Genomic DNA, 15,631 nt, shown 5'->3' on the forward strand with positions numbered 1-15,631 from the left:
GGCATTGTGTTTACGTTAGAGTCAGGTAATAGGACACCGGCAGCCAGAAGGTTTCTTGGTAAGGCACAGACAGACCCCGGTAGTAAGAGGAGAGAATGGGCTCACAGACACTGGGACAGTTCCTGACCTGACAGGGACTGAATTGATTCCGAACACCATACTAGTGCTTTTTTTTTAAAGCTTAGCATCTTCCCAGAACTGAAAGAACTGGTTAGTGGTGGTGAATCTACACTGGGGGTGGCTTGGAGTCACCTGGATGTTGTGTGTCTTAGCATGGAGGCTATAGGGCCATGATATGAAACCGTTTGAGAATTATGACTTCTAGACAGAATGGAAGGAATTGGATTGATGGTATGAAATTTTTGAGAGAGAGAATATGTGTTTGTAGGGGGGAATGAGCTCATTTTAAAACATGTTTAGTTTTTGAGATTGGTAGGAGTCTCAACAGGATATGCCCAGCATCCAACAGATAGAAGCCTGAGGGGAAGGTGGTAGGTCAGGGCTTGGGATTTATTTAGCATTCTTGTGGAGCTGGAAATGAAAGTCTAGAGAAAACAAAAAGCCCATACAAACTAAGGAGTGATGAGAGCAATATGGAGAAAATAGCAATCCACTGTTCTCAAAGAGGTGAGAACTGTAAAAATTCAGTGTGTGAGGTGAAGAGGCTGAGAACAAGAAAATACTGTTTGAGGAAGAGAGATAAGAGACGGTGTCAGAGGTGACTTCAGAGCTGGCGAGCTTTGCTTTATTAAGACAGCAGGAAAAAGGAGTAAGTGGAGAGGAAGAAACCCACTACTCTAAAGAGTGCTTGGAGCACGGGGAAATCTGAGCACAAACCGATGGACTCTTCTTTGTGAGACTGAGTTGTTTCTCTGTACAGGTTCCAGGCATGAGAGATGACTTACGTGTTTACATCTAAATATATCCGAATATGCAGACACGCGCATAATTCTTGCTTTTGAGGCAATTCTTTTTGTGAACTACCCGTGTTGTTTTTTCCCAGGGAGGACAAAACAAGGAGAATCCGACTTAAATTACAGAGGTGGAGATTTGGATGCCTCCCTAGGGGACAACTTCTTATCCTGTCAAGAGACACAGAGGGAAAATACTGAGATGAGCTATGAAAGACCGATTCACCTGAGAGCTCTAATAGGATCAAAGTAGATACAGCTCAATCTACCTCGGCTTGATTACGCTGAGCCGTAGTTTTTTTTTCCAGAAGGCAGTGGGCTAAATTCGACGGCCTTTCGTTCGGTGGCAGCGTCTGAGTGAGTGTCCCGGGCTGGGGGAAGCTGGTGTGGTGGGGGACAGAAGTGCAAAGGGAAGGAGCCAACGATCTGGGAGTGCCGCGTCCCCTTTAAGAGCGGCGGCGGCGGCGCGTGCTCCGCGGGCTTCCCCGCGGCCCCGCCCCTTTCCCGTGAGCCCTTGGGGAGTGTCCGACCGCGAGCGGCTGAGGGTGTGGAGTGGGGCGGGGGTCGGCGGGAGTCATGGCTCGGCGCGGCTGGCAGCGGGCGCTCCTCCGCCGGGCTGTCGGCGGCGAAGGTTCCCAGGCCCGCTGGCTCAAGCAGCCGCTGTGGCTGCTCCTCGCAGTGGGCGTCTTTGGCTGGGCCGGGGCTTCGGACGGCGCCGGCGGAGCGGCGAGAGCCATGGATGAGGAGATCGTGTCAGAGAAGCAGGCTGAAGAGAGCCACCGGCAGGATAGCGCCAACCTACTCATCTTCATCCTGCTTCTCACGCTCACAATTCTCACGATTTGGCTCTTCAAGCACCGCCGGGCCCGCTTCCTGCACGAAACCGGCCTGGCTATGATTTATGGTAAGTGCCTCAACCTGGTGCCCGCCCCCTGTCGTTCCCCCTTGCTCTGCCCTCCGGCCTCTTCGCCTCTTCAGGCCCTGCTCGGCCTACGTTCGGCTCCCCTTCTAATTTCTTCCATTTTCTGTCTCGCCTCGCCCCCCTTTTTCCTGCTACGCCCCCCTCCCCTTTCTCTGCCTCACCCCATTTCCTCCTCAGCCTCGCCCCCCATTTTCTCTGTCTCGCACCCCCGTTTTTTCTGCCTGTACAGATCTCTTTTTCCCTCCTGCCCAACCCCCTGTTTCTTCCGCACCCCCTGCCTCTACCCACCAAGCTCGGGACCCGGGACTGAGGATGGAAAGGGAGTGGGTGGGGTGTCTCGGATTGGACTGGGGACTGGGGGAGGGGAAGACAGCATAGCGATCCATTTCTCTGGGTGTCAGTTTGTTTAAGGACCTTTGAAGCTGCAGGAGTATCTTCATTGCTCAGAATCTGGCGTTCTTTGGGAACCAGAGTCCACCTTTATCCGTCACCCAGCTCTTGCTACGCCCTGTCCTTTTGAGGCTGGGAGAAAACCTTTCTCCCATGTAGCCCAAGTGAAAACCCGAATGCGAAAGAATCTAAAGAAGGCTTAGGGCATTTTAAATGACGTCCTGATTTATTGTACTATGCATGTAATGTCTGGTATAGATATATGTATATATCATATGTAGATATATATGGTTGACCCTCCTAATTCAGATGTACCCAGGTGTGGACAAGGAAGAGTTAAAGGCCTTCCAGCAGTGTGTTGTACTATACGATGATCAAGACAGTTCAGCCAAACAGTAACTAGGAACACCACGCATATGCAGTATAGGTGATTTGCTGGTGTCATAAGGTTATTGTCAGATCATTGAATAAATGGCTTCAGTTCTTGTGTTTTAGTGTGCTTTCTTCTTGAGGTTTCTTGTTTAGTTGTTTTTATTTTTTTGGTCATGAGGAGGGAAGGGCAAATCAAACCATGAGCTCAGAGGCATTTTGGCCTGTGCTGGGGCCGCATGACAGGAAAAGACACGTATTGCTGACTGTCTTAATCTAAAATGACTGTGAGGCATATATGGCTGAAGAGATGAAGGAAGATGAACAGTCCTTTCTGTCAGTAGTTAGTGAAGATTATCTTCATTTGGAACAGGCTGCAACTGATGAGCTTGTTGAGCTCTGTTTCCCAGACTTGCAGAAAAAGACATTTCTCCGTGGACCACCCTCCTCGCCCCACCCCTTTCCAGTAAATACACACTTCCGGAATGTGCATCTCAAGGGTAGCAAGGAAAGGGTAGTTGTGTGCATAAGGAAAATGCCTGAATTCAGGCTTATTTTTCATGTGTAAGGTAATAAAATTCTAAGTCTGCGTAGAAAATAACTCTGCTTCCTAAGATTCTTAGTTTTTAGACATATTAGGTGGTTTCCATATTTCATATGTTTGGTATTTTATTTACAGCATCCCTTAAGTTAAATTGGCCAGATAAGCTACACATCTCTGTATAACACTGTTGTTTACTATCCTCAACAAACATTTGCTAATTAGCCTATGTATTATGCACAACAAATGCAAAGAAATATCAGACCCTCTTCAAGGAACATATCTTTCTTGCGTAGACAGATCATATAAAGAAAATAATGGCATCTTAAATTTCATTAAATGCCAAATGAGTGTGAAATGTCAGATTATGGTGTGAAAATAAGGAACTCATCACAGAAACCTCTTTCCTATAGAGATAGTGTGATGTAGTGTTAAAAGTACAAGGCTTTTTAGACCAGATGTCTGCAAATTTTTTCTGTAAAGGGCCAGATACTAAATATTGTTGACTTTGTGGGTCACACAGGTCTCTTGTCTCTCTTGCATTTTCTTTTTGTTTTTTTCTTTTTACAAACCTTTAAAAACATTTTAAAAAGTTACTGGCTTTGAGCTGTACAAAAACAGACCATCATGGTAGTTTGCCAACCCCTGCTTTAGAGTCAGACCTTGGTTCCTGTCTCACTGTACCAACAGCTTTGTGATTTTAGGCAAGTCCTTTACTCTTTTTACACTGTCATCTACAAATTGGGAACAACGATAGGATTATTGTGAGACAGAAATGTTTTTAGCTTAGTACCTGACCCTTAAGTAAATGATCAATAAATGAAAGCTGTGATACTATTATTATTGCTGTTATAACTGCATTTTCTCAGGTTAGGATAGGAACAGTTCCTTTAACTGATCAGTCTTGTAAATTGAGAGGCAAACATAGCATTTTTTTAATCAGATAGGGATTTAGAATTGCCCTGAAAATATTTGCTTTTTGGTAGTTGATATCATTAACTTCATCTGACTCTTTGGCTGAAGTAGGAAAGTGGAATTGCAGATTGCATTTCCTGCCGTTTCTAAGTTAATAAAAAGTAATGGAGTACCTTAGTGTTAGTATCTTGTGCAGGAAAAGCAAGGGTATCTTTTGTGGAATATAAAGTAGAAGAGTGTTATCTGGAAGTCAAATCTGGCATTAATTTGCCACAACTTTCCATTCTTTAGCCTGTCCCATTTACTTACAGGTTAGGGGGGCTGTGGATAAACAGCCTCCTAACTCTCAAATACACTTTGAGAACAGAGGGGATTGGGTCAAAATGGTTTCAGTGCCATGGAAATTAACGTTTTCTAATCCTAATTACTTTTTCTTATGACTCTTGTATCATTGTAACTATTATGTTAATATATTATTTTAAGACCTTTATTTTTCAGCTTGACTTGCAGATGAAAAGGCATCTTACTCTGGGAATGTTCAGACATCCAAGATTCACTCCACTGATGATTTTATTTCTCTGATGTCTGTTTGGCTACCTGAATCCTGGAAAAGTGCTACTTAAAATAAGCCTCTCTGTTAACGGTTAAAAAAATGATTAAATGGTCAATGTGGTCAATTTCTAGACTATGAGATCGCCTAAGTGTGCCAGTTACAAATACAAACACAATATCAAAGCACCCCAGTGTTCTATTCACTGGGCTAACTTCCTTGCGAAGCTTAAAAGTGAATCACTATTGGTAAAAATTGTGAGTAGTTAATTAAATCTGAAAGTGATCACTCACTGCAGTGTGCTTAGATGGTATAAAAAGCAAAAGACAGAAAAGAAATATTTATTTTTCCTTAAACTTAGAACATCCAGAATCTTAGGCTTAACTAATGTGATTCATCAATAAGTATTTATTAAGTGTCTTTGATGTATGAGATGTGATGGGAAATACAGGTGAGTCATCATCCCTGCTCACAAAGCACGTACAATCTAGTGATTTAATAGGCAGTGTTTAATGGAGGATTATAATGTGTTAGACACTGGTAGGTGGTTTAAAAGTATTTCATTTAAACCTCACAACAGCCCTGTGAGACAGGTACTATTATATTTCCCATTTTACAGATGAGGAAATTGGGCATAGAGAGGTTTAAAAACCTGCCTGAAGTCACATACCTTGTAAATATTGAGCCAAGATTCAAACCCAGTCAGTCTGGCTCAAAAACCCCATTCTCTTGGCCCCTAACCATATTGCCTCATGTTGAAAGGATAAAACCGAATGATAAAGACAAAATGGGTTTGTATTATCATCACTACGTATGAGGAAACAGGTTCACTGAGAGGTTATCTACCCTAAGATCACAGACTAGAACTTGATGGAGTCAGAATTCATGCATCTATCAGAATTCTAAACTTGTGCTTCTCCTATACTGTAACTGTACTAAACTTCGTTAGATTGGATATGTAGGTAATACTTAACATTGTAGGGGTTTGGGAGGTGGATTGAGAAGGAAGACTATGAGAGAATGGAGACCTAAACCACTGGAGAAAAAGTTGTTGGTGACATGAGAGTGAGGAGATGATTAGAAAGTTACAGAGGCTTTGCAATTAGGAAAAAACAGGTTTCAATTCTGGTTTTGTCACTCAATGCCAAATAATGTTGGCAAGTCATTTATCCCCCTGTTACAGATGAAGAAATAATAACAGAAATTTATAATAGTATGATTTCCTAAGGTTATAAGGATCACATGATATATATAGAAACAATTAGGATGAGGATTGATGGGTTCAAGGTCCTAGGTGAAAAGACTCCCTTGGAAAAGAGGTTGCTCTTTCCTGAGAGGGGAGCTAAAGAGAAATGAGCATATACTGAGATGGATAAGCCTGGATTTGAGGCAGTTTTCATCAGATGGCCTCCACCGTCTCAGAAAAGTAGGCAGTGAAGGTGAGGACTTGAGAAGGAGGATAAAGGTTAGAAGAGCTGCTGGAGGTAATGTACTAGGAGACAAAAGATGAATAAACACATGTAAAACTAACCAGAGGCCTGCAAAAGCCTTGACCTTTTTTTTGCTGTCTTGAAGTTGAATTAGCTTTTAAGACAAAATCTAACAGTACTCTTCAAGAAGTAGATAATTGTTATATACATACATATATACGTACCTACACATATATAAATATATATATATATACATGTATACTTTTTAATCTGTAGAAATTTTATCAATTGTGGCCACACTTAATATTCCAGTGATGTTCCTTCCATATTGTTTATTATTAGAGGCTTCTAGTGTGATAAGCTGGGAAAATGTACTGAAATCCATTAGAAAATCAATTTCCACCAACTGTGAGACTCATACAATGGTGGGGCCTGGGGTGCTACTGGGTTCTTTATCCCTGAAGGGGAGTTTCCAGCACAAGAAGGTCAGGAATGTGTAGGAGTGGTGGCACCTCTCTGTTTTGTGAAAAATGTCTCCTACTGGTTATATTCTTTGTTGCCTGTTAGTGGTCATTTTAAATTTCTTGATGTCAATATTTTTTGTGCCTCTGTCTGTTAGAGGCTAGAAGTTTCTTCCTTATCCTTCAATGAAGCACTCTTTTTGTGTACTTTCTCTTTACTAAGAACTGCTTTAACTCCATGATTGGGATTTGACCTTTCACAGAACCCAAATTAACATGATCTGTTAACTTTATTCAAAGAAATTCCAAATTTTCAGATGTCTGATGTTGTAATGAAAGAATCTCGATTTTTTCCAACTTAAGTAACTATTCTTCTTGCTGATGTTTTTAACCGTCTAGATGTATGTTTCAAATTTGTCCAAGTGCTGAGTTAACCTCAGGGCACCCAGTGACATTTCAGCACTGAATTGGGACACAGTAGAACCAGTAAAACTGTTCCTTACGTGATGGGCTTGAGGACATGGAAAGAATTTGTGCTACTATTATTATTACTTGTAGTAGCTTAACTATGATTTTTGCACAATATAATAGGACAATTTTTACTGAGCCTCTTAATTAGGAGGTCTTATGGGGTAGTAGAAAAAAGAGCTGTTTCTATGTCACATAGGCAGGAGATGACTGTGGATATAGCTTTTCTCTCCCAGGTCAAATGTTTACCAAACACAGCTGATACCAGCCATCATTTTTTAATTTTGTTTTTCTAGAGGTGAGCCATTTCAAAGTGTGTCTTTCATTTACTTTATTTAAATTTTTAAATAGGTTTATACCCATTTCTCCCACTCCCCATCCCATCTCTGGCAACTTTCAATCTGTTATCTGTATCTATGAGGTTGGTGTTTTATTTTGTTTTTTAGATTCCACATATAAGTGCGATCATATGGTTTTGTTTCTCTTTCTGACTTATTTCACTTACCATAGTACCCTCAAGGTGCATTTATGCTGTTGAAAATGGTAAGTTCCTTTTTTATGGCTGAGTAATATTCCATGTGTGTGTGCACACATGTGTGCATGACCACATCTTTGTCCATTCATCCATCAGTGGATACTTATGTTGTTTCCATATCTTACCTATTGTAAATAAAGCTGCAAGGAACAAGGGGGGTATAGATATTTTTTCAGATTTGTGTTTCTGTTTTCTTCAGATAAATCCCAAAAAGTTGAATTGCTAGATCATACGGCAATTCTATTTTTAATTTTTTGAGGAACCTCCATACTGTTTTCCATAGTGGCTGCACCACTTCATATTCCCAGCAGCAACGCACAAGGGTTCTCTTTTCTCCACATCCTTGTCAATACTCGTTATCTCTTGTCTTTTTGATGATAGCCATTCTAACATTTGTGAGCTAATATCTCATTCTGGTTTTGATTTGCATTTCCCTGAAAATGATGTTGAGCATCTTTCCATGTACCTGTTGGCCATCTGTATGTCTTATTTGGAAAAATGTCTATTCAGATCTTCTGCCCATTTATTAATTGGATTGCTTGTTTTTTTGTTACTGAGTTGTGTGAGTTCTTTATATATTTTAGATATTAGCCCCTTATCAGATATATGATTTGAAAGTATTTCTCTCATCTATTTTAAATCTGGACCTTTGTTAAAACTTTCAAAGAGTTGGTCATTGTACTGTTTACCAGTTACTCATTGCTGCTCACTTTCCAAAACGTATGGTTCTAAATTGACTTAGAAGGATTCCTTCATCTCTGCTCCCTCCCCACTTCCCAGCTAACTACTGCTCTTGTACCCCCCATTTCCACCTCATCACTTCCCACTCTGCTGGCTTCTATCCCCACTACACTGAAACTGCTCTTACCAAGGTCACCTATGACCTCCCTGTTGCCAGTGGACACTTCTTAGTGCCTGTCTTCCTTGACTTTGCTGTAGCATTTTCATTACTTCCTCCTCTTCTTCCTATTCCTGCGGCTTTCCCTTCTTAGAGTCCTTTATGAGCTCCTTCTGTACCAGCCCCTTAATGTTGGCCATTAAATGTTGGGTTAGAACTCTGGACGTATATCCATAGTCCTCTTCCCATTTTATTTGCTCCCCAGAGAATTTTACCTGCACCTGACTTCATGTTATGATTGCCTAGTGTATATCTTCAGTTGAGACCCCCCACACATTCCTTGAGCTCCAGATCCCACATACTCAACTGTGCATGTGTCACAGGTACATTAAATGCAACATGTTCAAAATGGGACTCTGAGTTTCCCTCTGGAAATCAGTTCCCTGTCTCACTGAATGGCCCTGCTACCCACCTGGTTGCTCAAGTCAGCTTACACACCTAGTGGTCAAGTCAGTTTAGGCTTCTTTTACTCTTTCATCTCCCTTCCTCCCAGTCTACTCAAGCACCAAATCCTTCTAGAAGATAAGACCTTCTAAAAATATCTCTCTCTCCTATCTCTATCTCTCCCTATTCTCTACTCTTACATTAAACCCTAAACTCTGCAGTGGCCTTCTCTCTGGCCTTTTTGAAACTCTGTAATATAGACCAACCAGTCTTTCTAAAATAGACATCTGATGTCAAGTCCCTGCCTATGACCTTCTATGACTTTTTTTAGCTTTTGGGATAAAATGTAAACTCCCTTCCCCAGCATGCAAGGTCTTTTATAATTCATCTCCTGCTGATCTTTCCTACCTCATCTCTGTCACTTTATAACCCAGCCATACTGAACTACTTGTGATACCCTGAATGGGCTGTGTTCTTTCTTCCTCAACTGGATATATGCTGCTGTTCCTCCTAGCTGGAAGACCTTTTCCTTTACTTTGTTACCTGCTAAGGTGACACCTCTGGAAAGACTTCCCTAATGCCCTACTCTCTCAGACTTGGTTAGGTACCTCTTTTCTGTTTTTATAATACCATGTATACATATTTATCATATATGATTGTTTATTTGGTCTATTTTTACTAACTGGACTAAGAGGTGTTTGAAGGAGGGACCTTGTTTTCATCTCTGAACCCTGGGGGCTTACTTAACATAGTGCTCCTTCCACATATATTAAAAAGAATGGCTGGTGGTTCAATTGGAAGGAAACAAGAAGGTAATGATGGTCATATGTTGCGCTTCTTGAAGTTAAGGAAAGTTCCAGAAGCTTGAGTTCAAATTTGCAGTTGAGATATATCCATACAATAGAATATTATTTGACCATAAAAAAATGAAATTCTGATGCGTGCCACAAAATGGATAAACCTTGAGAACATTATGCTAAGTGAAAGAGACCAAACATAAGTTACATTTTGTAAACTTCTATATATATGAAATGTCTAGTATAGGCAAATCTATAGAGAAAGCAGACCAGTCTTTGCCAGGGCTGAATCTGGGCAGAGGGAAATGAAGGGTGATTGCTAATAGGTATAGGGTTTCTTTTTAGAGCAATGAATATGTTTTGGAATTGGATAGTAGTAATCAATATACAACTTTGCAAATATACTAAAAGCCACAGAATTACATACAGTTTAAAAGGGTAAATTTTATGGCATGTGAATTATATCTCAATAAAGCCATTATAAAACAATTTGATATAAGTATATAGTACCTGGAACATTGTGCATACTTGAATATCAGTATGATAATCTGGGTAAAATTCTAGTGATATGTTGATATCATACTACCAGATTCAATACTTCTATTCCATGTTTTGATTTGGAAGCATAAGCATATATTTTAAAATTAAAATCTGACCTTTTAGTAGTAGTAGAAGAACTCAGTTGATCTACAAATACTAATGTCTTTTCAGTTTGGCAAATGTGTATTATTTGGCCAGCCATGTGCTTTATGGAATAACTTGAGAAATATGTGTGTTTAGTAGTCTTATGAATTGATGGATGGAGATAGTAAACACATTTCTAACATGATTACACTGTCAGGTTGGGGCCCCTTGGAGCATATTCTTTGTACAGATGATTTGAAAGATATTTCCTCATTTTTTTTATCTTCCTAATTACTTACTAATATCTTGATCTAGCAAGGCAATGATATGTGCTGTTACCCTAGGGAATATTATTCCCTCCTGTCCCACTGGATTATATGAATATTGGACTCTTAGATTTTTGAATTCAGTAATACTTTAAAATGTAACTGAATTTGGTCCAAAAATTGGTTCTGAACCACAGGTTCTAAGATATTTTCTGTTTTCAATACAAAGGTATGTGTGGGGTACAAAAGAAGTAGTCTCCATTTAAAAGAAGAGCTTATTTTGTTCTTTTATTATTTTCAGGTCTTTTGGTGGGCCTTGTACTTCGATACGGTATTCATGTTCCAAGCGATGTAAATAATGTGACCCTGAGCTGTGAAGTGCAGTCAAGCCCAACTACCTTATTGGTAAATGTTAGTGGAAAATTTTACGAGTATACTCTGAAAGGAGAGATTAGTTCGCATGAACTCAATAACGTTCAAGATAATGAAATGCTTAGAAAGGTAAGTTCTAAGTTAAAGGGAATCTTTGGACTCTTTAAAAAATGTGTAACTAGCAGCAGAGTCATTCAGGAGAAAAATAACAAATTTTTAGTGATATTGAAAATAATTAGTCTTTTAAAATGGAGTAAAACGTCAATTAATGAATGAATGTAATGCTCAGGAAATGGACATGTCTGTACATTTCGTTTTCTGATTGAGGCTAAGTACTATAACCTTTTTTGTTTCACTCGGATGTTTACAGTTGTAATAAATTGTGGCTGATATACTAAGTTAAGCAGAATTTACAATCAATTCTTTACATTTGCAGATGGTCTTTAGAGTTTTATAGTACTTCACATTGAGTTTATTATATAATACCTAAAATATTCCATTAATATTTCTTTGAATTCTTTCTAGCCTTGATTGTTGTATTCTCTACTGAATACAATTTGATCTTTCTTTGAGTCATAATCTGGCACAACTTGAGTGTCCTTAGTCTTGAGTATCAGTTACTGTACCATGGTGTGCATAAAGCTTTATGTAGGAGGTTGGGTTGCAGTCTTACTGACTCCCAGACATTCCTGGAGCTGTTTCTCCTGTCCCCCTCATAGTTTCTTTTTTTTCTAGGAGAGCCAGGGAGAGGCTTTTATTGAGAGATACAGTGAGAGGACAGAGCTCCTGGCTTGCATCAGGAGGGGACAAGAGAGGCCGGGGTGGTGCATTGTCTAGGGGATGTATAGGCAGTTGAGGATTGGAAACTGATAAAGGGCTTAGGGGTGTGGACTTGTTAAAAGTGGTTTTAGGATGTTTGTCCTTGATGAGACATTAAGTCCCTTTCAGCATGCTAAAGTGAATCTTATACATGATTATAAATGATTAGCATAAAAACATGGGCTTTGCTGAAATACTTTCCTTTATCTGGGGAATATTAACTGATCTCACTGAAGAATGACTCTAGGGCTTAATGTTTAACATGGAGTTTTGGTAGGGGGTTTCCTTGCATGTTGTTACACTACTATGACTGTAATTATCCTGCCTTGCTTTTTCTGGAGGCCCTCACTCTACTCTGACTACACCCATGGTCCCTGTCTCATCTCTACAGATAGAGACCCTAGCTGCTTCTAGGGAAAGGGGGCAATGACGACTGGCTGCTTCATGCTGAGAGGGGGCACAATAAAGGGTGCAGTTAGATCTCCATCACTGGTCAGTCGAGAAGGCCTTGGAAGATGGGCACTTTTATTCCAGGTTCCATTACTATTTGCAGTTTTATGGCTTTGTAAGAAATCTGATCTGTGAGACGAGGTCAGGGGTCATCTGTGACTCTCGCATAGACAGCAGCCTAGCCGGAGGTTCTCTCAGCGCCATGGGATCAGTAGGCCAGAGCTGAGATCCAGGACTACTGTCTGCTAGTCCGGTCTGCCCTCGGAGTCCTCAGATTTGTCCCCCTCATAGTTTCTATCATGAAGTTTCTCAGGGCCTCTCCTTGTATCTGTCTGTTTTTACCTACCCTTGGCCATTTGCCTCTACTTCTGTCTTCTACATTGTCATCTACTTGGCTTTTACAACTACTTGATTATGCTCCTGACCATCTTCAATGCTTTTAAAAATTTCATATGAATTTAAAGTTTACTTTGCAACAAGAGTTCTTTCCACCTGTGGAAAATTCCAGTTCCTTAAAAGTTCTGGTAAATGAAATTTTAGCAAGGGTATGTGTGTAGCTGCTTTCATGTCAAATCCTAACTATAGCCTTATGAACAGAAGGGGGCATCTATATTATTATAGGGAATCGGTATTGAAAGAAATAGGCTGCCCAAACTAGAAATCTGAGTTGTACTAAACTTTACTATAATATTATGTTATATACCTATAGAGATGTTACGTATACAAGAAGTCTGTTTCCTCTTGCCAATAATAATGCCATACCCCCAAATTTGTGTTACCAGTTTTGGATCTCTTTTCTTTAAATCAAAGGTATGTTCATGCTTTCTCCAATTTTAAGGTTTTTAAAATTGTAGTATTTTAACATGCTTTTCATAGATATGACTTGACTGATTCCTCCAATACTATCTCTTTGTTGTTTGGTGGAGAAATGGAACAGTAGCTTTTCTATTTGAAATATTTTTCAGTTACCACCATAATATCCTTGCCTTTCACCAATTTAACATTAAATCTTTTTTCTTTTTGATAGTTTGGTAATGGAATATGAGGTCTTCTAAGGGAATTCATCTAAAAGAACTCTTTATTTTAACAGGTTACCTTTGATCCAGAAGTATTTTTCAACATATTACTTCCTCCTATCATATTTTATGCAGGATATAGTCTGAAAAGAGTAAGTGCTTTTGTATTTCATTTACTTTAAACAACCTTAAACTCCATGGGCTTTATGATCTTTAACACTTCATTAAAAAGCAGTTCTTTCCATGTTTCCCTCCCTTTTCCTCCCCTTATCCTTTTTAGATGCTGAAATTTATGCCTGTACAAAATTCTTTATTGTATTTCATTTAATGAATAATGCATTTAATATTAACATAACACACTAGAATAAATATTTTTCAAATAATTGGTAAGTATTCTAACACAGTGTAACTTCTTTTTTGTTAGAGACATTTCTTTCGAAACCTTGGGTCTATCCTAGCATATGCTTTTCTTGGAACAGCAATTTCTTGTTTCGTGATTGGGTAAGTACTTGAAGCTTAAAACACTTTTTAGCCTGCAAATTATAATTTTAAAATAATTCGTATTTGTTTTATGCAGTATTGTATTCCTGAATGTGTCTAAGGACTTACTCAGTAAAATGTATTCACACAGATAATAGGTTGTTTGAATTTTCCTTAAGGCCAAGGTGTCAGCATATTTAAATTACATGAATTAAATGTGGGATTAGTCACAAAGTACTTTAGTAGACACATTTTATTTTATTTTATTTTTTATTTTTTTATTAAGGTATAATTGATATACACTCTTATGAAGGTTTCACATGAAAAACATTGTGGTTACTACATTCATCCATATCATCAAGTCCCCCCCCACACCCATTGCAGTCACTGTCCATCAGCGTAGTTAGATGCCACAGTCACTACTTGTCTTTTCTGTGCTGCACTGTCTTCTCCGTGACCCCCACACACACCATGTGTGCCAATCATAATGCTCCTTAATCCCCTTCCCCTCCCACCCACTCTCCCCCACCCCTCCCCTTTGATAACTGCTAGCTAGTCCCTTCTTGGAGTGTAGTAGACACATTTATTATTTTTACCATATTCTGACTTCTTTAACAGATGATTTGTTTTCTAAAAGAGAAATGTTTTTTGGACAGGTCAATAATGTACGGCTGTGTGACACTGATGAAAGTAACTGGACAACTTGCAGGAGATTTTTACTTTACAGATTGCCTGCTGTTTGGTGCCATCGTATCAGCTACTGATCCAGGTATGTTTTACATGAGAGTGAAGCTAAAGTACTTAAGGTACAATGTTTTCCGGGCAGAGCCCAAGGGACTAAGTCTTCCTTTGAGGTGTAGAATTCATAATTAGGTACTTCCTGTGGTGCTATGCTTCCCAGTTGTAGAGGAAAAAATAATAATCATGGTTCCTTTTGGCTTAAGCACACATTCTTTTTCTTTTGTTACATTTGCCTCTCATGGTCCACAGTTAGAAGCTCTTTAGACAAGAGCTATAAGGTATTTTTTTCAGGAATTCAGGTTGGTATCTATCCTTTGTAATTGGGTAAAGGAGAATGTGAACTCTATTAGTTAAAATGGGTAATAATTACACACTTCCTTTCAAGCTTCCAGAAAGCCAGTTCCCTAAAAACCTTTTTTACATTCAACTATCTGCATTTAAGAGTAAGAAAAACACTTTTAAATGCTTGTTAGAAGGCAGTTGTACTACCGCAAGTGTGATTTGGCATCATTTGTGGACTTTAATGTACATTAAAGAATTATTTTTATGTAATTGGCTTTATGATTATAAAATAGTTTTGATATTAGCACAGCTGGAGAATGAATTTAATTGTACTGAGTTAGGTTATAGTTTTCCTAATATTATTGGTGAGCTTCATACCTACATTCAAACTAGGAATTCAGAGATTATGTAGGCTGAAGACATAGGGATAAGAACATAGACTGCAGTTTTGAACTAAGGATACAACTTTTCTTTCACCACACTTAAGGATGTTGGTAGAGGTTTGTTCTGTTTTACCTTTTGACCTTATAGGTTAGTTATCTTCTTTAATTGTCATCCAGCACAATTAAAGGTAGGATCCTAAGATTTTTCTCTGAATTCCTTTATTAACTCTCATAACACACAGCATTACAGGAAGTGGGAAAATATGTGCTCTACTTTATAAGAGATGATTTTAAAAGCTCAGAGGACACTTTACAGAGGTTTTTGTATAGTTACGCATTTTTGAAACTGAGTATCAAATTCCTTCCTTAAAGACAAACAAGGCTGCCCCCTTATTGTTTGTAGCTGCTCCCATTATCAATATGAAGATAGGATGGTTTATGCAAGGGAACAATGTGATCTCTGTTTTTGTGTCCTCTCACCAGAAGCCAGGTCCTTGACTTTTCAGTCTGTGAGAAATCTAAGGCAGTTGGACTGGCTATATTACTTCAGCCTTCTGGTTGTGTTTTAGTAGAAATATATTGCCTGAATGGCCCAAGTAAAACTCTTTTACTTATATAAATTTGGAC

General features: G+C 39.2%; 1 protein-coding gene across 1 annotated transcript in view; it reads left to right on the forward strand.

The window, feature by feature from the left end:
- The first annotated feature begins 1,410 nt into the window (after positions 1–1,410).
- SLC9A6 (solute carrier family 9 member A6) overlaps positions 1,411–15,631 on the forward strand; it is a 64,854-nt gene continuing 50,633 nt past the window's right edge. Inside the window, exons 1-5 of the mRNA XM_017659069.3 lie at positions 1,411–1,815; positions 10,763–10,962; positions 13,193–13,270; positions 13,543–13,619; positions 14,255–14,367. Coding sequence (XP_017514558.1) covers positions 1,488–1,815; positions 10,763–10,962; positions 13,193–13,270; positions 13,543–13,619; positions 14,255–14,367 — 796 coding nt within the window. The 5' untranslated portion in view covers positions 1,411–1,487. The remainder of the gene's footprint in view (positions 1,816–10,762; positions 10,963–13,192; positions 13,271–13,542; positions 13,620–14,254; positions 14,368–15,631) is intronic.

Source organism: Manis javanica, chromosome X (assembly GCF_040802235.1).
Source record: "Manis javanica isolate MJ-LG chromosome X, MJ_LKY, whole genome shotgun sequence".
NCBI lineage: Eukaryota > Metazoa > Chordata > Mammalia > Pholidota > Manidae > Manis > Manis javanica.